Genomic DNA, 26,980 nt, shown 5'->3' on the forward strand with positions numbered 1-26,980 from the left:
GGTTGCTGGAAAGCTACATCAACACATTCCTGGTTTTGTCAGAGTTTATTGTTAACAATAAACTCACAAGGTTTAGTGGTTTCAGTGAGAGCAGCTTACCATCTAATCCATCTATATTGGTAAATCTGGGCTGACTACAGCTACTACTGGCTGAGGCAAATGCAAGTAAGTTTATTGGTTATTACTGTTACAGCTCACTCATGTCACACAGCACAGAGTACGAATAATTTCCATGTATACACGGATTACACAATGTATTCCCAATAAAGGAGTTCAAGCGGACTCAGAAGTACACTGAGAAAGTCCTGTATGGTGAGAACAAACCAGAAACCAGAGCAGTAATCCAGAGACAGGGCTGCTGCTAGAACAGGTGAAGTGGGGGTTGAGAGAAACCTCTGGAGCTCAGCTGTGAGGAGAAAAGCTGAGCCAGTGTCTAAGAGCAGGAAATGGGTCCACCCCCTCTAGACTTGGACATTGGTCAGGAACAGGAAACAGCAGGTCACATCTAGTTCCAGATGAGGAAACAGGTAGACAGGATGTCAACAATGGGGGAGCAAGCAGAGGGAGTCAGAGGGTCTTTGGTCCTCACTGCCCACACCAGGCATCAGATGATTGGTTGGTGCGTGGCCATCGCCTTAATGCTAGATGTCCAGCACTTTATACGGTCTAGGAAAGGAAGTTACAGATTTCCTTGGCCTGGTGTGTCTGGTAAATTCTTGGGCCTGGTTTCCGTGATATAATTTTAATATGACCAGATGTCTCTATAGTTTCAATTCTCAATAAACTTACAGTGATTCCTTACAATTCCCATTTTTGCTAACTCGGTAACATGACAGATGGTGCAGTTCCAGGTCTACCCAGGGCTGTAGTTACCTTCCCGGCAAATGGAATGAAAGGATGCATGGAGAAGGAGTCTCTTGTGGCAACGCGGCCAGACAAATCACTGCTTTATATAATGTGAAGTGGCTTAAAGTATAGTCCAGAGATCTACACACTTCCTCCTTTCTTTTTGGACATGCCTATATAGCTTCGGACTGCCTAGAACTAGCTTTCAGCCTGCTTCAGCCTATCGGTTTGGAGAATTACAGGCCAGCGTCACCATGCCACGGCTTGTGGACTACTGGATTACTATCATTAGTACACACAAAGCTCCAAGAGAACATGGAAAAGAAAACATCTTCCTGCTTTACCTGAGGCCTTAATCTTTATAGATAAGTAGGCTTCCAGATTCTGAACCAGGAGAACCACATAAATGGGCTAGAGAGCAGATTAGCACAGGACATAGAAACTGATCATGGAAGGGGCCCCAAAGCCGCGGCAGGCCAGGAATGCCAGCAGACCACTGTACACAGACACTGGTTTTGCTCGAAGGCACTGACTCCTCACTTGGTCCCAGAAGTTAACTAAAAGTAGGACAGAAGAGTCTGGCATTTCTGTAGCTCTCTTCCTTAGATGTCTTGCTTTCAATTTTTACAGTCCCTTAGTTCTGACTCCAGAAGGTGCCTGAAAGTTCATTGTCTCATATATTGTCCTGAAGCTGAAGACACCCTGGATTCCAGTGACACCGTTATGAACATTCCCATGAAACTATGATCATCACAAGACAGATTACCCACCCCAAATGAGAGCAGTTGTCTACGATGGTGTGACTGAATGACCAGAATTTTAGGGCCAAAGCCCTGGCTCCATCTAGGGAAGCCCCTTCAGGTACGTGTTTAGGCCACCATTCTAATATCCCAGCTAAAGAGGGTTGTGGGACAGGGGGATGGTTCAGTAGATGAAGTGGGCACCACACATGTGAGGACCAAAGCCTGTGACTATAACCCAAGTCCATGGAGGCACAGCCAGAGGATCCATAGGACAATTCTAGCTAGACTAGCTAGAATCATCAAAAAACCCTGACTCAATAAAGTAGAGAATAATGAAGGAAGATACTTGTGGTAGTTTGAATGCTAAATATTCCCTATAGCCCCAGGCACTGGAATTCTTGGTTCCCAGTTGGCATAGGCTGGGTAGGTTTAGGAGGTGTGGTCTTGTAAAGGAAATATGTCACTGGGGTAAGGTTTGAGAATTTAAAAACTCGTGCCTTTCTTAGTTTTCTCTGTCTGCATTGTGAATGTGGTTTAGGATGTGAATTCCCAGCTGCTGCTCCAACTGTCATGCCTGCTGGCTGTCACCCTGACTCCACTGCCAAGGACTCTAACCCTTGGAAGCTGTAGATCGAGTAAACGCCTTCTGTAAATTACCTTGGACATCATGTTTATCACAGTAAGAAATATAACTAGTACAGCACCCAATGTGTCCATGCACCTGCACATACTAGTCTCACATGTGTGAACATGTATAGCACGTGGGTGTGTGTACACACACACACACACACACACACACACACGAAGAGTAATGGGCACCAAAAAAAAAGCCACACCTATGTTAGAGATTCTACAAGGCTGGTTAGAACTTTTTGACTGTGGTGAGTTGGGATATTGCAGATCCAAAGTTGTTCTAGATTGCTTATCATTGCTGTGACATAACAGCCTGACCAAAAGCAAATTGCAGAGAAGAGGTTAATATGGCGTACGCATCCTAATCATTGCCCATCATGAAGGAAAGCCAGGGCGGGAGGTGAAAAAGAAGCCATAGAGGAATGCTGTTTACTGATCTGCTCCTCATGGCTTGCTCAGCTGCTTTCTTTCTTAAACCTTTGATTCTTTGTGAGTTTTATATCATGTACTCCAATTTCACTCACCTCCCTGCCCCTTCATATCTACCCTCCACCCTAGCAACCTCTCCCAAAAAGAAAAAAAAAAATCTTGTTGTGGAAGCTATAGTGTGTCCCAATGTATCACATAGTATAACTTTTACTCCACACTTTGTGCAAATGTTCATTGCAACGAGTTATTGGTTTGGTTTGAGCCCTCTGACTTCTGTCACACTATCAATATTGGAACCATATGAGGAATAGAAACAGCAAATTCTACAAAATCAACAAGATGACAGGACATAAATATGTATCACTTAACAGTTACTTTAAATATTAATGGTCTCAGCTGGGCAGTGGTGGTCCATGCCTTTAATCCCAGCATTTGCAGGAGGATCTCTGTGAGTTCAAGGCGAGCCTAATCTATAGAGCAAGTTCCAAGGCAGAGATACATAGAAAAACCCTATCTTGAAACAAATAAACAACAAATTAATAGTCTTCCTGTTTGCAGGATCACAGGTGAGCCAGCCCCAATGGTGTGAGAACAAGAGAGCTGGCACAGGCCCTCGATGGCTGTAGCATTTGGAAGAACAGCCCATACTTCAACTGGACAGCACAATAGAGCTATCCCTGCTGGGATGGGTGCAGGTGAGCCAGCTCGAGGGCATGAGAGTAGAAGAGCTGGCTCTGCCCCTTGCCGGCTGCAGCATTGGGTGAGCCGGTCAGGGCAGTGCCGCAAAGCTCTACCATGGGGATTTGGTGTGGGGGATCTGGTGTGTTGACCAACCTCAGCTACAATGTAGGCCCAAATCCAGGACCCTCCTCAACATCTACCCCATCTATGAACTGCTGGAGAGATCCAAAACTACAGGATATCCCAGAAGAGTCTTAGGGAGGATCCAGTAGTGATAGTGTAGCAGAAGCCAGAGTCCTGGAGCCAGACCGCTGGACACACTTCTAAGAACATTTGCAAGTAAAGTTGTTTAGACAAAAGAGTGTACTTTGGGATACACTGCTACACACTACAGCTTCCACAAGAATTGTTTTGTTTGTTTGGGGAAATCTAATGTAGTTTTATGCAAAGGAACCTTGGAGACAGCTTAAAACAACCTGGAGGATACAGCTCTATTACTTCAAGGTAAATCTGAAAACTTCTAAACCCAAGGAAACAGTCCAATTATTATCAATCAAAAATGGTCCACTTTTATCAGTGGCTACATTTTAAAATGTTTATTTCATTTTATGTGTATGGATGTTTAGTTTGCATGTATGTCTCTGTACCACATCTGTGCTTGATGCTTATGGAGGCATCGGGTCACCTGGAATTGAAGTTATACCCAGCCGTGAGCCACCATGTAGGTGCTGGGACTTGAACCTGGGTACCCTGGAAGAGCAGCCAGTGCTCTTAACCACTGAGCCATCTATACAGCTTTGAACACAACTTTTTATTTTCTACTTTATCGTTTTAGTTAAAATCTTTTTTAAGGTATTAGGAATAAGTGTAAAGTTCCTTTGCAAAAACAAAAGGATCAATGACACAGTTTTATGTTACTATACTGAAACACGGATTATTTTTTTCAAACTAAAACACTGGGATTCTTCATTTAAATTATCAAACGTAAAATAAACTTACCAAGTTTAATTCTGTAATAAAAATATTTTCAATAAAGTAAAACTAACTTTTATTTTATTTATATTTAATTTCCAAAGACAAAGGCTTGCTCTATAATAGCCCAAGATGGGTTTAGCCTCATGATGCTTCTCCTTTGCTTCTCAGTGCTGACATTATAGGCTCATGCAATGGGTCGGTCCAGCTCATAAAAACTGATTTCATGGTGAAAATAGTTAGATGAGCTACAAGTGTTACTTAAGAAGAAACGTGTAATTACCTTGTTAATCTTTTAATTATAAGGAATACCCAGCCATCTCCATTACTTTGGTCTTGCCATCGTCATTTTAACAGAAGCTAGGGAATGTGGAATGTACTCTCAACTGACGAACGACAAACCCTCTACATTATTAGAAGTAAGAGGAACCATGACTGGACATAATTATTTTTATCAATACACAAGCTCCTAGAAAATATTGTGGGTTTTGTTTATTAATAGGATTTCTTACTTTTGAAAGCCATCGCCTGCCAGGTATGGAGTTGCAAGGGCAAAAGGCAGGAACTAGTGGATGGGGGAGATGAGTGGGATTGGGGTGCATGATATGAAACTCACAAAGAATCGATCAAAAGTTTAAAAAAAAACCCAGCTAAATAACAATTATGTGCAGTTTATAATGGATTCAAACAATATTTGTATGAATTTTTAGAGGCTATTGATTACTAAACTCTATGAGATCTAACTAACATAAGGTATCTCAAACTTTTCCATAAAATAGTAAAAGACAAAACACTACTAAACTCATTTTATGATGCCATAATCATCCTGATACCAAAACTGCATGAAGACACAACAAAAAAGAAAACTGTAGTTCGTCTCCTTAATGAACATAAACCAAAAAATCTGCAGAAAATAATTACAAACTGAATTCAGGAAAACATAATTTGGTTTATAATTCATATTGCAGAAAGAACACTTTGCCAGACTGCTAAAGCATGTCACCAGACTCTGAGGTCCACTGCCTGCTGCTTGGTACCAGGAAAAGGGCTTATTTATACAGTTTAGGCCTGAGTTTCATAGAAAAAAAAATCAGCTTCTCTCTGCCTTGCCTGTATCCACATTACAACACACAGTGGGGGGAGTCAGGGAATGCACTTGTGTAGATACACAGACTAATCCATAGGGCAGGACTGGGGGAGTCAGGGAATGCACTTGTGTAGATACAGACTTCTCATCCATACAGTGATGAGAAGGGATCTTTGGAAGGAATCCCCAAGTCCATTACATGTCAGTCCTGATGCTTCTGGACAGGTCCAAAAAGTGAATAAAGAAATATAGGAGAAATCTGGCAGTCAATCTTAACCCTATCTTTACTAAAATAGGGAAGCCCAAATTTTAATTACATCATACAGCCACATGATGGCAACATGTCAACATATTTCCAGGCCCATGACTATAACTGTGTTGGGGTTTTGCCTGTAAACTCTGGTTGACTTATCTTTCTTTATCTTTTCCTCTACCCTTTAGTTCTTGAATTATAAGAAATTTAGACTATATCAGAAGTTTTGTCAGCTTCATATTAGAAGAGTTGTGATGTCACTAAGGGATAGGAATTTTTCAACTTCTCTCAATTACACGGGACCACTGTCCTATACATACATAGTCAGTAACTCAAAATGTCATGTGGTCTATAAGAGTATTTTAAAAGTCATATAATATTCGACCTCAATAAAAGGGTTGTCTCCAATCATATTCATTAGTGGATTGGCTTTAATTAACCCCCACTATTTACTCTATTTGCTGAAATAGAAGTTCAGTGAACACTTGAATCAGGTAACTATTTTTGTCAAGGAAAAAGACCAGTACTGTATGGTTAAAAATCTTTAATATACATGCAACAAATGTAGTACATCAAGGCAACAAAATACAGATGGAAAGATAGACATAAGCCAGCATTCTTTGTGGGGTTCTGAAAAATAAACAGGACCACTGAAAATGAAAGCCCGCGACGCTGCGCACCCATGCAAGCGTTCAGAGTGCATCTAGCTGGAGACGGGCTGTAGAAACTTGGGCTCCACAGCAGCAGGTGGGCTCTCCATCAGGAGCTCCAAGAATGGAGGGGAGTCATGATGCTCCGTGTCAGGTCTCAGTCTGCGGTTGCAGCAGGAATATGTCACAAACTAGTGTTTCTATTGGACAGATCTAAAAAAGTGTACCAACTGGGCAATCTTGTATTCCCTTCTACTTTATAAAAATGTATGAAAAAATCTTACCAAGGCTTTATATCTGAAAAAAATCATAAATGACAGGTGAGAGCTGGCCATGGTGATAGAGCAGTAAACACTTTGATAGTTCTTAGGAACGTAGAGGCGTGCCCATGACCAGCCTAAATTCCCAACGCTCTCACGACTGTCCAGTCCCCATGCAGCCTCCTGCAGGCCTGCTGTCTTCACTTGCTATTGCTGACACTACTTAAAAGTGGCTTTGGCCACTGTACTCTTAACATGGTGTACATAGTTCTGAGCAGTTGGAGGTGCCCTGCTTTAATATATCAGCTACAGGAAGAAAGCTGTCCGTCAGTATGTTCTGAGCCATCCAATGCAATGTCTATGCTGAGCTTCCAGGCCTCCTTTGCCTGAGAGATTAGTGTCTGCACTGCCTCACATGTGACACTGGCCATGGTACTATCGATTGATTCCACACCATGAGACTAAGCTCCAAGCATTTCTGAGAACCTCCCACACCTACACTTTGGACACAAGGAGTGAAAGTGTGAGTTCAGCTTTCCCCAGGAAGCTTTTTAGGAGTGAGGGATGTACTTCCTACATGCCACAGCTGCTAGGTTTAAACATAAAAATCAACAGACAAGAGTGAGCACTGTGGCTCTTTCATGAAACAGCATAGGAAACGTCTTTGGCACACATGTTTTTCTCCTATGCCTTACTATAGAATATACACTTCATATATGTTCATTTTCAATATGGTGGAATTTTTAGAGATGTGTAGCTGTTTCAAAACTGTAAAAAAAATTTGAAACACAGCTATTTAAAGAAAATCTGTTTTTCTGCAGAAGTGTAGAATTTTAAACGAACAATGAGAACTCATGGCATAGTGGTAATGCCAGTATGTAACTCTGTTGCACACAGGAAAAACAGCACTGTAGCCCAAATATCGATCCAGTCAGATATCCTGGTCACTCAGGAGTTTTTCTTTTAAAGTTCTCAAATCACTAATTAAAATGAAAACTTCTGATGTTAGTATCACCGTGCCAACATTTGTTCTGTATTTTGAAATGTTTCCAATGTCTTAGGCACACCTGGGAAAATAAGTCTAAGAAATGCATTTATTTTCTTATATATAAAATGGTTTTCCTCCATACCTTACAAATTAAGTCAGCAACCGCCTAAAAAGGCACATTTCTACAAAATTTATGAGATGCTAAAAGTTGGTGCCAAATGATAAAGGAAAGCTTACAGAGCTGCTGGTCAGGGCTGGAACTTCCCCTTACCACATGTTACAGACATCGGAGTGCAGGAAGTACTTAATGGAACTAGCTAGTTGCCTTTTGTGCAAATTTAACCACTAAATAAAGGAGTGAAAGAAACTGCTAAGCTTAAGTCTCTGGAATAAAACCTGGACCTGGTCTCTAGACACCAAGACTCATTTAAACAAATATAAAAAAATCAGTTGAATAACAACTATGTACAATTTATAATGAATTCAGACAATCTTTGTATGATTTTTAAAGCCTATTCAACTTTAAACATCCTCAGTGACAAATGTAATATTTTAAAAAGAAAAATAAGGGACTACTATGCTTTTCCCTCAGAACTTTACATGGGTTGGACTGAAATCTCCAAACAACAAAATGTCACGCATGTACCAGAATATAAAATTTCAAAGATCTCCCCAGCATCCAAACTTATGTAAACAGAATATTTACAATACAGAAACTTTGGGTTTTCGCATAGTCTTTCAGGATGGAGTCAGGCCTGGGCTTGTTACCTCCGTGGTGGGGCTTGCAAGGCAGTCATTGGATTTTAGGCTTGTTAGGGACTTGTAACTTGCCACTGATGTTAGTGACCCACAAAGACCAAGAAGTGAGGGAGTATCTTCTTTACCTAGAAATTGAGATAAAAGCACACAAAAGTAACAGCCTATATGAATCTCAGCAAGAACAACAACAACAAAAAACCCAAAACATACAAACAAACAAACAAAAACCCAAACAGGTGAAATTCCCATAGCTTCTCGGGTAGCGGCTAAACCTGTTTACCTGCTGCAGCTTCTGATAGCTCCTTTAAAAACATTAGTTTATGTTTCTCTTAAAGTTTCTTGTTATGGTAGTTTGAGATAATGCATTTTGGGGCAAAAATGTAAAGTTTACCTTTTATTTACTAACTTATTTATTGAGATAGGTCTTTTTATGACACCCTGGGTATCCTGGAACTCTCACTATGTAGATCAGGCTGGCCTCAAATTCAGAGATCCTCCTACCTTTACCTCCCAAACAGGGATTAAAAAAGCATGTGCCACCATCCCTCTACCTTCTGTTTTTGAGAATATATTCTCACTTTATCACCCAGTAGAGAGAAAACAATACTCAATTAAATAATAGTAACTGTGGCCAAACCAGAGAGAATATAAGAATCCTGTACTCACATTAAGAAGTACACTAGAATCAAACTTATCTTGATAAGATATTACTCACTTGTTGAACATTTATTTAGTCTCCTGAGCATTAGGACCTGTGCTTTTAATTATAGCTTTGTTTGGTAGTTGTATTTCTGGTGTGTGTGCCACAGACTGTGTAAAAAAGCAACTTCCAAGACTTGGTTTTCACTTTCCATTAAACATCTCCAGTGAAGAGCTAAGCAGGAAGAGGTTCTAGAATTATACATTCATGACTTGCCTGAGTGACACAGTAAGGTCTCAGCAGCCTCAGCTATATGAAACCCTGTCTTAAAAAATAAAATAAAAAATTCTGAGACTATAATGATCAACTAAACTTACTTTTATTATTTGTTTTACAGGTAGACAAGAAAAAAGGCAGTTTTAAAAGATGTATGCTTAAAATCTAAAAGAAGTAATTAAAAAAACCTAAAAAAAGAAATTGAGAAAAAAATTTGGTTTATAGTATAGTCCAAAATAATGGAACACTCAGAAGTAAATACTAAAATAATTAGACACTAAACTTCTCTACCATATGTAGTCTACTCTGGAGAGACTAGACAAATGCTGCTCTTAGGCTCAATGAGAGAAACTCTCCTTATGGTGAATGCAAGCAAGGCAGAGACCCTTAAAAATGCAAGATGTTGAGAATAAAAAGAAGCAAGGGCTCAGCCCTGCCTGAGACATTTATATCACCACCTTTGTAACATTTTCAAGAAGAGAGACCAGAAAACATGTAAGAACCAAAAGGTCTGTGAAATGCCAACTTATAATCAATCACAGACATGGTCTGAGCAATCAATCATAAACTCTGAGCTACTGTGCCTACTTACACTGGGCCCACACAACAATGGGGCTCCCTAACAGTCATAGTGAGGAAGGAGCTCACAGGCCCTACCACTTATTGATGATCTATTGGCAGCTAATAGATTCTGGGAGAAGAGTGGAAAGGCATAGCATCCAGATGTATAGCCCGTGGAGAGCATACCAGGCCCTGATGATAGCTGTAAACATGGGATCACACAGACCACCCTAGTAAAACTCTGTGGGACACAAAACAAACATGACTAATAAAGAATATGAGGAACAGATTTGTGAGGAAGAGGAGGGGCTTGCAGGTGTGGGAGGGAACTGAGAGGCTGAAAAGGAAACCAGAATGCATTAAAAAACGTATGAAATGTCATGAACACAACTTATTAAGAATAAATAAAACTTAAATATTCTTAATGTTTATCTATTTGAATATGTGCATGTATGTACCTGTGTGGGACGTATCTGTAATCCCCGACTCCAGAGCCAGAGTTAAAAAGGTTACAAGCTTAAAGCCAGTGTGAGCTACATAAGAACACTTTGTTCTTAAAGACCAGATATGTTAAACTACTCACAAATACCAAAGTCATTTCTTTACTGTCTTAGGTAGGGTTACTATTGCTATGATGAAACACCATAACCAAAAACAAGCTGGAGAGGAAAGGGTTTATTCAGCTTATACTTCCATATCATAGTTGATTATTGAAGGAAGTCAAGACAGTAACTCAAAACAGGGCAGGAATCTGGAGACCGAAGCTGATCAAAGGCCATGGAGGGGTGCAATTTACTGGCTTGCTTCCCATGGCTTGCTCAGCCTGTTTTCTTATAGAACCCAGGACTACTAGCTCAGGCTGCTACCACCCACAGTGGCCTGGGCCCTCCCCATCCATCACTAATTCAGATGCCTTGTAGGCTTGCCTAGGTCCCACATCTATAGAAGCCTTTTCTTACTGAGGTTCCCTCCTCTCAGATGACTTTAGCATGTGTCAAGTGGATGTAAAACCAGCCAACATACTACCTTCACCGATGAAATTCAATGAGTCTTGCTTTCCATCTCCTTCTTGTGAGTGGCTGGGATCCAATGAGGCCTGAGAAAGGCTAACTTCTGCTGATAACTGGTCAAGGCTTTGGTAACTTTTACTGAAAATAAGGATAAAAAAATTGCAATTTCTTCTTACAAAAGAGAATATCTTTTGATAGACTTCAGTGGTTTATAATGCACTGAAATTGTGACTAGTTTTCTAATGTCTTCCCTAAGTTTTGTCTTCATCATGGTTTCTGTGTGGTTTCCATTATACTTTTCTCCTTACCTATTCTGGAAACTTATCTAGTTTGTTCATTGAAAAATAGAAAAGAATAATAAATTTTCAAACAAATCAATATTATCAAATTAATTATTTATTATCTAGACAATTAAAATAGGAACTTTTAATTAGGTTATTATAATTTTAAAGTAGGAGCAGAAAACCTAAGGAATACTACCAATAAAGAAACAAATGGCATAATTTAATACTGGCCTATCATTTTGATTAAAGATTCCTTAGTGCCTTGAAATATTCACTGACAGCTGATATTCAACAAAAACAATTATTACAAATTACTGAAATGTAAAAGTTTAAAATGTTTGACTATCAAATAATTATTGCTTTAATATACCATCAAGGTAATTAATCCCCTTCCCTGATCCAATTGGTGTTTTAAGACCCTTTGTATTATGCTAATTGCTTAGATTAATTAGATCAGAGGACATTTCTGTTAGAAGTTAAAGGTTAACACAAGCTTATTATTAACCTTTTCTCAGATTTAGTTTTCAGGATAAGGCTAACAAAAAGGTATATTCAGGTTAGGTGTCCTTTGCAGTCCATGTACAATCAGAATTGAGAATCATTTACTAATAAAAGTGGAAGTAGACTAAGAAAAGTAGGTTTTTTTCAAGCTGAATATCTTTCATTAGATATTCAGATCCTATATAAATCCACAAATACATATTTTATACTAATATTTATAAGAAAGCACATATAAAGCAAATGATCTTTTTTGTAGTAGTTATCTGTTATATATATATATATGTGTATGTGTGTATATATATATATATATATATATAAAACATGGGTAGACCTGGTCTCAGATCTGCAAAATTAACATACATTAAAAAATGTTTCAAAATGCTGGGTTTAGTAGTGCACTGCCTTTAATCTCAGCACTTGGGAGGCAGAAGCAAGTGGATTTCTGTGAATTCAAGGCCAGCTTGGTTTACATAGCATGTCCATCTAGAGCTCCTGTCTCATGGAAAAATACTTGTGTCCAGATATTGTCTTCTGCTAGCCAGGACTCATAACTAAAATGAGGAGGAAATGGAAAAATATTTCTTTACTAAAAATGTAGACTGTATTTTAATAATAACAATTTGAAAATTACATTAATAATAACAACCAAAACAATAACTACAAAAAGCAGAGACCAATAAGTTTACTAAAATAGTAATTACTTTAAATTAGTTGGTATTTTTCCCATCAATATTATTAAGATAAAATTTTATAGGCTGCCAGAGTGATAGAATACATTTATCAGGAATCCATTTTTTCTGTCTCAGAAATGAAAATGAGACAGCAGAATGATTTTACTAACAATGCAAACAGTGTTCTCAATCTATAATATAATGACTCCTCAAATGTTTGTATATAAAAGTCCTTAATTATTTTAAATCAGTAGATTTCTGGTATAGCAGATGCTTCATAAGCTACACACTATACAATAAAGTGAAACCCAATGTTTATAATGCACTTGGTACATGCTAAAACACAATGCTAGACATTAAATTATAAACATTTATGACTAACATGTATATATATATACACATATAAAACTTATTCGATACTTAAAAGTATCTTAGGAAATTCGATTGTTACCTCCTTTACTTTGTTGAAAGGTCACACATAGAGTAAACAGTTCTAGGCATCGGCTATGGACTGGCCTGTTCTCCTAGCTGCTTCATCTCCACTCTAGCATCAGAAGGAAAGATCTGCCTTCCTATTTTATTAGATATTCTCAAAGAGCAGTTTCGTTGCTGAGACAGATCCTGAGAATTGTATTCAATTACTCTGTCCTTAAATTTCACTTGCTTTTCATTAAAATCGTTTATTCTTAGTTAGCTATAGAGGATAATAAGAATATGGGCTTTTGGTGTGTGTGTGTGTACACCTGTGCATATGTGCATACACAGGCACCAGAGCAGGCCTTCACATAAGTTCCTCTATAGACCTCTCCACCTTACTAGTAGAGACCGGGTTTCTCTCTGGAATCGGGGCTTGCTGTGTTAGAGAAGCTGATTCTTGAAATCCAGCCCCACCCTATGCTGGGGTTTACAGTTATGAGCAACCACGTCCAGCTTTCAACATGGGTGTTGGAGATTTGAACTTAGGCCCTCATGCTTACAGACCAGACCTTTTATCCACTAAGCCATTTTCCTAGCCTTAGAACACAGGACACTGCTGAGTAACTTTAGACATTTCTTCACAAATTATTTTCTATGTTCAATTTATAAAATTCTTGCTTTTAAACTGGTAGATTAAGATGAGTTTCTAACACTTTTTCATTATAAAAATGTGTTACTATTTTTAATTTAAAAATTACATGAAGAAACATTTAAAGACACAATACTCATAAGCAAAAGGCAGGAATTTCTTGAACACTGCAGTCATGGAGTTTGGCAGCACGTTATAATAATTTCCAGGCCTGCAGTTTACCACGGGGAGGAAATGTTGAGAGAGACCCCGAGCTAACAAGGCTAGATGAGTTTCCCACAGAGCTCAGGTTTACAGGGACACCTGAAAATCCAACTGGAGCTAAACCTTTTTCTTTAGTTTTTCACAGTTAGCAATAATCCTTGAGTTTAAAGTTTCTACTTAATCACATGAAATGAAAGTAGAAACAGAATTTGGAAGCAATGATGCTTTAAAACGACAACAAATATTTCATCCTGAAATTAAACTTTATTAATAAGACATTAATAGGAGTACCTTATGATATACTCTACTCCCTATTGAAGATGAGGACAAACCCATCAGCAGAAAGGAGACTTCAGCTTCAGATATCAAAGAATAGGGTTTAGTTTATGCAATCCTACCTGATTTCTAGTAAGAGTCATTCTCATAAACACTTGTAGGTTTTTAGTAAACGGTCTATGGGAGTTCTCTCATTAAAAGATCACAGCTAAGCCCTGAGAATCCTAGACACAATAACATCATGGAATTGAAATGTATCCACAGAGATACATAAACTATACATTATTGCTATTTCTCAGAAGAGAATATTTATAAAATAAGTAGTTTAAGTGTATAAAAAAATGAGACCCCCAAACAGCATATATTCTGACAACACAAAAATCTGTAGTTTCACTATGTTAAATTTCATTTAAACTCGTATGAATGGTATCATCTGTCACTGGTAGTCTTATCTCAGTCAATTATCAGAACTAATGATACCATTTGTATACTAATTTTTTGCTTAAAAGATGTTCTAAAGTCAATAATTTCTATTATCTGGTAGTCAGTAAACAATACATTGTGTGATACACAGAGGGAAATAAATATTATCCACAGGGTGAAAGGGAACCATGTGCATGATCACTGCAATCCACAGACTCAGGCTAAGTATCAGGAGGGCTCAAGGAGGGAAGCATGGATCTCCCTGCGAAGGGAAAATAGATCAGAGTTTGCAAGTGTCTTGGAAGCAGATGGGGATGGGAACAGGAGGGATCAAGTGGAGGAAGGGAGGAACGGAAGGAGAGAGTACGGAGAGAGACAGCTGGAATGATGGGGCATTTAGGGAGGGATATGAAAACCTAGTGCACTGGAAACCTCCTGTACTCATGAGGGAGATCCTAGCAAGGACTCCTAATAATGGAGGATATGGAGACTGAACAAGACATCTTCTGTAACTAGGCAAGGCTCCCAGTGGTGGGACTGGGACATCAACCAAGCCATAAAACCTTTAAACTATAACCTGTCCTGCCTGCAAGATGTGCTGGGACAATAGTAGCTCAGAGCTTGTGAGAATGGACAACCAATGACTGCTCTAACTTGAGGCCCAAGCCATGAGAGGGAATCTGTGCCTGACACTGCCTAGATGGCCAAGAACTGGAAGCTGAATAGCCCAGAGACCTAAGAGTAGACCCAAACGTGATAGGAAAACACCACCACCACCACCACCACCACCACCACCACCACCACCACCACCACCACCACCACCACCACCAACAAAAATCCAAGCCAATAAAATGATTGCTAATGATATTCTGCCATACTCATATACTGGCACCTGGCCCAGTTGTCATCCGAGAGGCTTCCTTTTGCAGCTGATGGGTGTAAGGAGCTGCAATATAATCTGCCACCCCAAGTTGGCGCTAGCCTCGTGTCTTCTCCAGATGTAAACAATTATCTGCGCAGCTGCTAGGCAGAAAGGCGTGCCAAAGTCACTGAATGTTGGGTGGTGAGCGAACAGCCAATCAGAAGTGAATATGTCACTCTAGATTGTACTTAAGCCAGGCCCCTTCCACAGCTCAGCCCTTCCGTGTTTTTCCACATGTGTGATACAGATTAAAAAGCCTCGTTTTGCAGTAACTACCCGATCTCTGCGTCTCGTGCTTTCTCTCCCATGGATGCAAGGCTCAGGGGTGCGCGTTAGAGATGGGAGCAGATGAAGAGAGGCACAGCCAAACACTGGGTGAACCCTGAGGAGCCCAATGGGTGAGGGGCAGGACTGCAGGTGCCAGAGGAGTCAGGACATCAAAAGAACATGGCTCACAGAATCAACTAAGCATGGATCATAGTGGCTCACATAGACTGTGAAGTGGCAAGCACCGAGCAGGTATGGGTCTGTACTAGGTCTTCTGCATACAGTGTGGTTGTTTAGCTTGGGGATTTGGTGGGATTTCTAATAGTGGGAATGGGATGTTTCCCACTTTTGCCTGCTCTCAGGACTCCTTTCCTCCTATTGGGTTGCCTTGTCCAGCCTCGATATGGGGGTTTGTGCCTGCTGTTATTGTATCTTATTATATTGTGTATGGTTAATATCTCTGGGAGGCCTGCTCTTTTTTGAAGGGAAATGGGGAAGCAGTGGATCTGGGAGAGAGAAAAGGTCAGGGGCTGGGAACTGGGAAGACTGAAGAGAGAGGGGGCTATGGTTGGATGCATTGTATGAGAGAAGAATAAAGACAATAAAGAGCGGCAGATCCTGGGAGGCAGCTCTGTTCCCAATCTCACAGAACCCAGAGGAAGCTGGCCTCCCAGGAGCTCTAATGCGGGCAGTATGTTAGGTAAGGAAACAGCAACACCTGCCTCAAACAGACCCAGAAAGTCAATCCTGGCCTGGAGCACTGGTTCCTTCCTGTCTGCACTTGAGCACTGAGCAGATCTTGGGCCCCAGGTCTAACCCCAGTAGTAACACCCACCCCACACAGTTCTGATACAACCAAGATAATAGGAAAGACAGGCTTCAGTCAGATACAGGGCAGGTAGAACTAAGGAGATCCAGATAGAGAAAGGGAAGAAAGAACATAAGCATCAGCAACCCAGGGTACTTGGCACCATTAGAACCTAGTTCTCCCACACTAGAAAGTCCTGAATTCTCCATATCACTAGGAAAGCAAGATTCAGATTTAAAATCACTTCTAATGATGATGATAGAGGACTTTAAGAAGGACATAAATAACACTCTCAAAGAATTTGAGGAGAACACAGATAAACAGGTAGAAGCCCTTAACGAGGAAACACAGAAATACCATAAAGAATTACAAGAGAACACAAATAAACAGGTGAAGGAATTGAACAAAACCATCTAAGACATAAAAATGGAAGTAGAAACAATAAAGAAATCACAAAGGGAGACTACTCTCAAGATAGAAAACCTAGGAAAAAAAATCAGGAGTCATAGATACAAGCATCACCAACAGAATACAAGAGAAGATAGAAGAGAGAATTTCAGGTGCAGAAGATACCATAGAAAATATTGACACAACTGTCAAAGAAAACACAAAATGCAAAAAGTTCTTAACACAAAACATCCAGGAGATCCAGGACACAAAGAGAAGACCAAACCTAAGGATAATAGGTATAGATGAGAGTGAAGATTCCTAACTTGAAGGGCCAATAAATATCTTCAACAAAATTATAGAAGAAAACTTCCCTAATCTAAAGAATGAGATGCCCATAAACATACAAGAAGCCTATAGAATGCCAAATAGACTAGAGCGTAGAAATACCTCTCATCACATAATAATCAAAACACCAAGTGCACAAAACAAAGAAAGAATATTTACTGCAGTAAGAGGAAAAGACCAAGTAACATATAAAGGCAGACCTATTAGAATTGCACCAGACTTCTCACCAGATACTATTAAAAGCTAGAAGATGCTGGACAGATGTCATACAGACCCTAAGAGAACACAAATGCCAGCCTATGCTACTATATCCAGAAAAACTCAATTACCATAGATGGAGAAGCCAAGATATTCCACGACAAAACCAAATTTACACAATATCTTTCCACAAACCCAGCATTACAAAGGATAATAACAGGAAAACTCCAATACAAGGAGAGAAATTATACCCTAGAAAGAGCAAGAAAGTAATCCTCTTCCAATAAATCTAAAAGAAGATAGCCACACAAAGATAATTCCACCTCTAGTAACAAAAATAACAGGAAGCAACAATCACTGTTCCTTAATATCTCTTAACATCAATGGACTCAATTCCCCCAATTAAAAGACATAGGCTAACAGACTGGATACATAAACAGGTCCCAGCATTTTGCTGCATACAGAAAACCCACCTCAGTGCAAAGATAGACTCTACCTTAGAGTAAAAGGCTGGAAAACAATTTTTCAAGCAAATGGTCCTAAGAAACAAGCTGGAGTAGCCATTCTAAAATCTCCAGCTCGAGAACACAAAGGGAGGGACTCATGGCTTTACCTGTATAGATAGTTGAGGGTGGCCTTGCCAGGCATCAGTGGAAGTAGATGGCCTTGGTGCCTGAAAGTTTGGATTCCCTAGTGTTGGGGAATTTCAAGAGGAGGGAGGCAAGAATGGGAGGATGGTGGGAGTACACCCTCATAGAAACTCCCAGAATTATATGGATTAGACATGACAGATGCAGGCCGCCAGAAGACTACATTCCAGAATTCAAACAAAAAATTATCTTGATACTAAAATTTGTTTTGAGAATTGTATGTTGCAGTATACACAGCCTTGGTGTATCTACTCATCAAGCAAGCTGAGCAGACCTACTCGAACCTCTGGTGTCCTTGAATTCCAGCTAGATGCAGTGAAGACACAGCATCAGAGGCTTATCAATGTACTCTTCCCCTGCCCCTCTTTTAATATCTCAACACCCATAATCAACTTGAAGAAGTTAATGAAGAGTCAGCACCCCTATTATTCCCTGGGCTTGGGGACTGAGGTGGTTAATATTGGGCTGTCTTTCTAGGCAAAAGTAGTGGTTTTGTTGGAACAGGAAAGATTAGCTAGGATTTATTGCATAGCCATAACCTATTGGTAGAAATATGTATAATTGCTATTAAGATAAAGTTATAATTTCTTAAATGGCACAAAATTTACTTTCATTTCAAATTTAAGGTTTTCATTGGTACAAGTTTCTTACTGATATAAAAGTGAAATTAATATTGTTACTCTCATAGGCATTGTACCTTTATAACACATTTAAGAATACAAGACTTAGACCCAGTCCTTCTTTAACTTTTCTAACTGATTTGAGATGGTTAGCCTGTGAGTTAGGGGCCTATAGCAAATTCATGGCTCTGAGTTTAGTGTTAGGGTGTTTTCTATATTTTATTTAGAAATAGCTGAGAGGAGTTAACAGACAACAGTCCAGATTGCCTTACATGGATAGTTGGTTTTCAAAACATCAGAAATCCACAGAATTGATGTTACAAACATTTCTATATTAATGTTCATTTTGATTAGAGACCTCTCTGCTCCTGACAGCTTACTGTATTAGATTCTAAGAAGAAAGTGAGCATCTTTGGAGTTACTCCATTTGTGGAGAGACAGCCACTAGGCAAGGATTGCCTCTTGTCATCTACAGACAAATTACTGTCCAGAAAAGGACACACTTGCGGAATAGTCGACTGATTATATCTGCCAAGACAGAGTAATCAGCCCTTAATAATTCTGCATCACTAGGTCTGTCAGATGATCCTGGGCCAGAAGGCTGAAGATCAGATGCACCAACGGTTTTTAGTATAGGGACTGTCCAGGTGTTCAGCAGTATCTATAAATTGGCTAAGTTTTAGAAGCTATGCTTTGTGCTTCCCATAATTTCAGTTAACTCAGCCATTCTGGATTTCTGATGGGGTTGAAGATTTATAGTCTCATAGCCAATTCCGGCTATTTACTTTGAGAGAAAAGATTTGAGAGGATGGTTTTCATTCATTTAACATTCATTCTAAAGCCAAGAAAAAAGCCAGGTTCAGAACTACGTATTTTAGTTAGGAGAGATGACAGAGGTTCTGGTTAGTCAACAAAATGGTGGACTGGGTATTAGGTCTATCTTGTACCTTACTGACACAAATTGGTATAGTTATGCTGTAATTGTATTTTGAGAGAAAAGTTTTATTTTAATGGGAAGGGTGATATGTAGGAGGAGCTAAGGTAGGAGGAGTAAGGAGAGAAAGAGGAGGAGTAAGGAGAGGAGGAGGAAGAGTAAGGAGAGGAAGAGGAGGATAAGGAGAGTAGGAGCTAGGTGACAAGAGAGAGAGAGGGGGTGGAACATGGAGGCAGATGTTCTCGTGTCTCCGCCAGTCAAAGATAGTTGATATATCTAGGATGGGTATTGGGTCACACTTCTTACTGTATGGGCATATTGTTATTGAGCATTATTAAACTTATAAAGTCTCTGATTAACATTAAAAAATTGTATAAAAGCAAAAAGGAGAAGGGGGATGGGATAGGGGTTTTCTAAGGAGGGATACTGGGGAAAGGGGATGGCATCTGAAATGTAAATAAAATATCCAATAAAAATAAATAAAAAATTAAAAAAACAAAACAAAGAAAGAAAGAAAGAAAGAAAGAAAGAAAGAAAGAAAGAAAGAAAGAAAGAAAGAAATTGTGTGCATAATATTCTCAGGCATATGCGTGCACATGGAGACAAAGAAGCTAATTTTATCTCTTTTTTTTTTCCACAGGGATATGTTTAATAATAAAACTGCTGAGGCTGGAGATATGCTCAGCTGTTAAAAAACATTTGTCTAGTCTTCCAGAGGATCCAGGTTCATTTCACAGCACCCACATGGCAACTTACAACTGTCTGTAACTCCAGTCCACGGGATCTGGCAGCATCACACAGACACAAATGCACACAATGTGCACAAAACATAATAAAGTAAAATTACATTTATAAAAAATACAATTATCATTTGCTATATCAGAGTGTCTATAGACTCTTAATCTACTCTATTTAACATAGGGATGCAGGGAAACTCAATAGGAGACAATCCATATGAGTTAGGTTAAGTCTCAACATACACATTCTGAAATATTTTTGGAGCCTTGGTGCCTTAGAGATCATAATTCCACAAATATTAAAAAACACACACAGGAAGAATCCTAAAACATATAAGAGTTCTTAAGAAAAACTAAAAACCTCATTAGATCATGAAAAGCATACAAAGTCAGGGCTGTCATAACTTTGCAATAGGAGTGGCAGCAAAACTGAGAGCCAATGATACATTTAAAAGATTAAAAAGCTTAAGAAGTGGCAGGTGAGTATGGCTCAGAAGGTATAGGTGCTTGTCACCAAGTCTGAAAACCTGAGTTTGATCCCAGGTACCCAACTGCTGGGAAAAGAGAATTGACTCCCACACATATACCCATACAAGCTAAATAAATGCTAAGTAAATCAATAACAAATAAATAAATGTTAAAAAATGTATAAGAGGAAAATAGAAACCTGATGCTGATGAGTCTGAACATTTGGGGTTAGAATGAGTGAGGGACATTAATACTTTAACAAGATATAGTAACTGGTAAGTTGAGAAGCTCAGGTGACCTAGAATTCATGTATAAAAAGGATAGTAAAACAAAACTGTGGTTGGTGGTTTGAATAGCTATAGCCTGCACAGATTGATGTGTGTGAATGCTTGGCCATAGGTAGTGGCACTATTAAGACGTGTGGCCTTGTTGGAGGAATGTATCACTGTGGAGGTGGGGCTTTGGGGCCATAAATGCTCAAACTATTCCAGTATGGTACACAGTCTCCTGCTGCTGCCTTCTTCACTGCCATGTCTGCCCACACATTGCCATGCTTCCTGCCATGATAATGGACTAAGCCTCTGAAACTGTAAGCCAATTCCAATTAAATGTCCTTTACAAGAGTTGCCTCAGTCATGGTGTCTCTTCACAGCAATGAAAACCCTAAGACAAACACTTACAGGAAACAAAAAGTAAACACTTATTGTAGGTTGTTATATGAAAACATACCTAATATGTCTAGTTCTTGTTGAGATTTTACTGTGAACCTAATGTTTTTAGGGTCTCAAAAACTTTTTTTTTTTTTTTTTTTTTTGAGACAGGATTGTCACTATGTAGGACTGGCTGGCCCGGAGCCTACTCTGAAGACCAGGCTGGCCTCATCCCACAGAGCCTCTGCCTCTTAAGTGCTGGAACTAAAGGCATGTACTCCCACACTTGGCTTTATCAATTTTTACCACACTGCCATGTGTGAAATTGTTGGGGGCCGACTTTTAGCAGAAAGCGGCTATCAGCTTTGCAGCCATCTTGAGACATATACCCTGACATGAGACTTGGATTACAATAGCCTACAACAGCTGAGCACACTCTGATATCATCTTGCTTTAGATACCCAGGACTTTCCTTGGGTGTGTGAGATTAAAGGTGTGTGAGATTAAAGGTGTGTGACTTAAGAGTGTGACCTAGAGATCAGATTTAGAGACAAGACCTAAGGGCATGATTAAAGGCGTGACTTAGAGGCGTGGCTTAGAAATGAGACATATAAAAGGCAGAGACAGACAGTAGAGAATCAGACTCTTTATATATACTCTTTAGGGAGACTCTTTAGAGAGAACAGCTAGACTTGGGACTCGGACTAGGAAGAGAGACTGAAGAATAAACGGGATTGAATCACACTCTGTCTGGTCTCCATTCTTCGAGTCCATCCTCACTCTCTCTCTTGCTGAACCCCAACCCGCGGACCGGAGCGGCAGCTTGGGTCAGGATACAGTGGCCACCAAGCTCGGAGTGGAGAGGGCCTCAACATTTTTGGCGCATGAACAGGGACTAGTGCGGTTCTCAACATGAAATAAAGAAAATGATTTTACATCTGGCATGGCTTATATTGCTATGTCTGTTTAACAAGGAAACAAAGTAGGAGAAGTATATTTAAATAAACAGTATAAGTAATAGAAATAAATTTCAGATCTGTTGTGAGACAGGCCCTTCTGTGGTTACGGATCTTAACCCAGTTATCTAGTAGCTTAATATAAAAATACAATTTATAAATGTAAATTAAATATAAAAAATAAGATCAACAAATTAATTAAATCAGAACTATACACTGTGAAGTAAGTAAGCAGGATGCCCTAAGTCAAAGGTGCCATCACTTCTTATGGTTTCTAGTAATAAAGTGTAAGTCTGTTTCTATTCAAACTTATACATAACTTAGGTGTATACTTTTTAGTAACCAGCTAATTTTCAGCCAACTAAAAGAGCCAACTTGTCACATCACCCCCAAGAAGACCTGTGCCTCTTCCCTCTATGACAACTATCTATCAGAAGTTTCTGCTCTGCTTTCTGCTCCTTTTAGAGAACTACTGTTTCTGCAGTGGGTAGGGTTCTCAGAACTTGTTCTGAGTACTGCCTGATTTACAAATCTGCTGGTAGGTTAAATAAGTGCTGTTAAGTCCAACTTGTCCCAAGCCTTCTTGACTACATTTTAGGTTAGGTTAGCAGATAGGATAATCTCACAGAGCTTTGGACATTGTACCTCTTTTGCAGAGAAACTTACTAATACCAAAATTACTAAATTGTAGGGCAGGCTACAGAGCTCATAATACTTTTTTATTGGATATTTTATTTATTTACATTTCAGATGTTATCTCCTTTTCCCACCCCCCCCAAAACCTCCTATCCCTTCCCCCTCCCCCTGCTTCTATGAGGATGTGCCCCCACCCACCCAACTCCCCGCCCACACTGGGGCATCCTATTTTCACGGGACCAAGGGCCTCCTCTCCCACCAATGCTGGACAAGGCCATCTTCCACTGCATATACAGCTGGAGCCATGGGTCCCTCCATGTGTGTTCCCAGGCTGGCAGTTTAGACCCTGGGAGCTCTGGTTGGTTGGTATTGTCTCAGAGCTCATAATACTTATTTAAAGAGACATAGCCATACCCCATAATCTGTAGGTTATAATAAATGATGAAAAGGTCTGCTTAGTTTTAAACATTACTTTTAGGAAGTTCCCTATCCTGAAAACCCAAACCTATATGTTTAAATGAAGTAGCAGGAATTACATACTCAGAAGATTAAATCAATTTTTTGTAAGACTCAGAAAGAGAATCTTGGAATGTGAGATAGGCATACATTCCTTTGTACATAAGACTAATGAAAAAAAATCCTGTCAACTATTAATAGTCATTGAGAAGCTATTAAGTTCAAGATACTGCATTTGATCCTTATGCCCTACTCTCAGTATTGGACATACAGAAAGAGAAAGTTAAGGGAAGGAAGCATCACTCCGAGTCACACAGAAATCAATGAGCAACGGCTACTGACAACACTGAGTTTGAACTCCAGGTCCATACTCCTCTGTACTATGCCACATCTGGACAGGCTTTGCTCAGGAATACCAGGCTCATCTAAAAATAGCAAGAACATATGAGGACAAGTCAGGTGAGTGAGGTAATACTAGAGAAGGGTATTTTCCTTTCTCAGCTGATGTGTGAGTCAAGATGCACAACCTCAGACTCACGCTGAGCAGGAGAACAAGGCTCTTCCCTTGCCTTTGTTTAGGATTGTAATCAGTTGGAGTGCTGCAATGTTGCTTTGTAAATAACTTGCCATTATACATTCAGATGTAAAATAGCAATAAATATTCCACTTACGGTTCTTTACTTTTTAACTTTTATTTAACACTAGTAGTAGTGTGTGTGTGTGTGTGTGTGTGTGTACATGGCTAAGCCAGACACACTTTGGGTTTTTTACTGACTCCTCTATAGGTATCTCTGTGGGCAGGTAAAAGCATATATCTTCTGGCTAAAATATTTTACTTCCTAATTTTTTTTACCTTTCATAATGAAGTGGATGTTGTGAAGAAAGCCTTTGATTTCACAGACTTAATATAGTCACAATGTGTGTCTGTTCATATTTGTGTATGTGGGTATCAGCACTCATGGGTACACATGGTTGGTGGTCTGAGGCCAGTTTTAGATACTATTCCACAGAAGCTTCCCCTCTCCCCCTTTTTTTTCTGCAAAAGGATGCAAGGATTATCACTCTGGCTGGGCTGGTTGGCTAGTGAGACCCAGGGATCCATCTGACTCTGCCTCCCCAAGCCTGGGATTACATATAGCAGCTACTACATCCAGCTTTTCACATGGGAACTAGGGATCAAATAAGTCCTCATGCTGACATGTTCAACACTTTAATGACTGAGTTTAGCCCACTGCTCCTGTCACAATACTGAGCATGTGTACATGATACATAACTGTATATGTATTTATGTGTGTATGCACCTCTAGGTTCACAGGCAATGTTTGAGACAGGAGCTCTTGGATTGGACAAAATTAGCTGGCTAGTGGGTTCCAAGATCTTCCTGTCTTTGCCTCCACAGGGTTAGGATTACAGGTATGTTCCCCTGACTTGTGGGGTAAAGGGGATCTAAACTCAGGTCCTCATATTTGAACATCAAGTAATTTATCAACCAACCCATGTCCCCAGCTCATCTCTATAAATTTAAGAGCCTCACATATGTCAAATATAATGTATACAATATATTTCTATAAATTATGTTTTAATTAGAAATTTGAAATACAAACATTGTTCTATCAATTAAGTATGACACAGAAAGGTAAAATTATACTCGGCACAGGAAATAGCTATTGTAACACTTAGGTTTTTCTCATGTAAACACTTATGTGAGTACCTACAGGAACTCCATGCTAATTTATGAAATGGCCAAAGCCACATCTTGAGTCATACTAAGAAATGACTTAATAGATGAAAAGAATTTTCTGATTTATTCCACAAAGAGTCTTCTCACCTCTACTTATCTCTAACAATCAATAAGACAAGAAAAATCTTGTCTCTAGCACTACTTTTAATAACACAAGGTCAAATTTAATTTGCAACTTATTATTGTTAAACAACAACTCCCAAAATCATAAGAGTAAAGTATGTGGAAGTTACTTTTGCTAAGGTATGTCTATGTCTGTTTGAGTAACTAGTAAAGAAGCAGAAAATCTAGAAGAATCCCAGAAGGACAGAAGCACAAGGTGACTCATTACATAGTAGGGTGCGGTAAGAAGCATAGGCAAGAGTATGTGACTTTGCCAGTGACTTCTAAGCCAGGGATGGTAAAGAAGAGTAGATAAAAGAAGAGAGGAAAGATGAAGGTCAGAGGGAGGGAGAAAGAAAACAGAAAATGGAGAAATAGGTGGGAAAAAGATAAAAAAAAATAAGAGGGACTGGGAGGGAAGAATATTAGGAAGAAAAGTTAGAAATTTAACTAAAGAAAAAATACAGTGGAAACAAATGATTAAGATGAAAAAGTGTTAAAACCCCAAAGATGCTAATATAACCTGATTTTCAAAATGATTTTGCAGCTCACTGAATACTGAGACATTCTGACCAAATAAAAGTCTGAACACTAGGAATAAGAAATTATGGCTTAGAGGTAGAGTGACTGTATTATTGGTCCTAAAAATTAGATTGATTACAATGATCAAAAGTCAAATCCACTGAGAACTTTAGATGTTTATATACTTTTGTGAAATGGAATATGGGTTTTTTTTTTTTTAATACAAAAAACCTAGAAAACTAATTCCAGGCTAGTACACCCTAAAGCTAAAATTTCAAAATAGATGCCTCATGAAAACAAGTTCATAGGTACAATTAAGGGATGATGAAAATTTAACAGAACAGGAGACAGCTGGTCTGATACTATTACCTAGAAATTCTTCAGATATTTTGCTTCCCCAGGGGGCCTTGGCTTTAAATGTTCAGACATCTGCTTCTTAAGGGAACCTCATCAAAGCAGTTCTAATGACTATCTTGGCTAATAATATGTTCAGAAAAATAAGTGAGATACCAGAGTGGATAGCCACATGTTTTGGTACAATTAAATGTGTAATTAGTTGGAAAAAAACATTACACTTACTCATACCACTGTTTATTGTGTTTTCGGTAAAGCAAGGTATCCAAGGCAACAGCATTGACATCCAGGGCTCCTGGGGAAGGCCACTGCTTGGTGAGGTGGGCAGTTAACTCTTGTCTTGATCTTAAATCATTATTCTTTAGTACAGTCCTGTGAATATTAAGATGGTGAGTGCTTTTGTCTTTACTGTTTTTTTCTCAATGGCAGAGGAACCTAACTGGTATTTAGGCTCCAAAGTAACTGTTTACAAACGGTATGGCAATAGACTGAGCGGAGCCCCTGGAACCATTCCAGGGCAGGGCTGGCTGGGACTTGCTGCTTCATCTCCTGCAGCACCTGCTTTTTAGACTTTCTCTCCTGGCTAGGATCAATTACTACTACTGTAAATCAGACTTTCTGTCTTCTCCACTGAGGTGTTAAATCTTTAGTAAAAGAATTAAAGGGTTCAATATCACTTTAAACCTAAACCAAAAGCAATGACACCCTACCTAAAACATAGATTCCTTGTCTATGATCTCCTGGTTTGAAAACTCAGAATAATTAAAAAATAATTTAACTCAAGTAAAAAAGATAAGTTAAAGCAATTTAAAAAATAGAAATATATGAAAATTTAAAATTTATGCAATATGTTTTAAAATAATATTTTTATTAAAAAATTTCCCGCTGGGCAGTGATGGCTCATGCCTTTAATCCCAGCCTTGGGAGGCAGAGGCAGGCGGATTTCTGAGTTTGAGGCCAGCCTGGTCTACAGAGTGAGTTTCAGGACAGCCAGGACTATACAGAGAAACC

General features: G+C 39.2%; 1 protein-coding gene across 3 annotated transcripts in view; it reads right to left on the reverse strand.

Annotated features, from left to right (window-relative positions):
* Positions 1 to 6,173: 6,173 nt before the first annotated feature.
* Positions 6,174 to 26,980, reverse strand: part of Rundc3b (RUN domain containing 3B) — a 117,287-nt gene continuing 96,480 nt past the window's right edge. Inside the window, exons 9-11 of one of the 3 annotated variants that reach the window (XM_076913108.1) lie at positions 26,201 to 26,341; positions 10,805 to 10,926; positions 6,174 to 8,426 (exon numbers count right to left, since the gene is read on the reverse strand). In XM_076913108.1, coding sequence (XP_076769223.1) covers positions 8,281 to 8,426; positions 10,805 to 10,926; positions 26,201 to 26,341 — 409 coding nt within the window. In that variant the 3' untranslated portion in view covers positions 6,174 to 8,280. Of the gene's footprint in view, positions 8,427 to 10,804; positions 10,927 to 26,194; positions 26,342 to 26,980 lie in introns of all 3 variants that reach the window. The other 2 variants (XM_034519163.2, XM_034519165.2) reach the window with 2 other exon arrangements.

The sequence above is a fragment of the Arvicanthis niloticus genome, chromosome 15 (genome assembly GCF_011762505.2).
Source record: "Arvicanthis niloticus isolate mArvNil1 chromosome 15, mArvNil1.pat.X, whole genome shotgun sequence".
Classification (NCBI taxonomy): Eukaryota; Metazoa; Chordata; class Mammalia; order Rodentia; family Muridae; genus Arvicanthis; species Arvicanthis niloticus.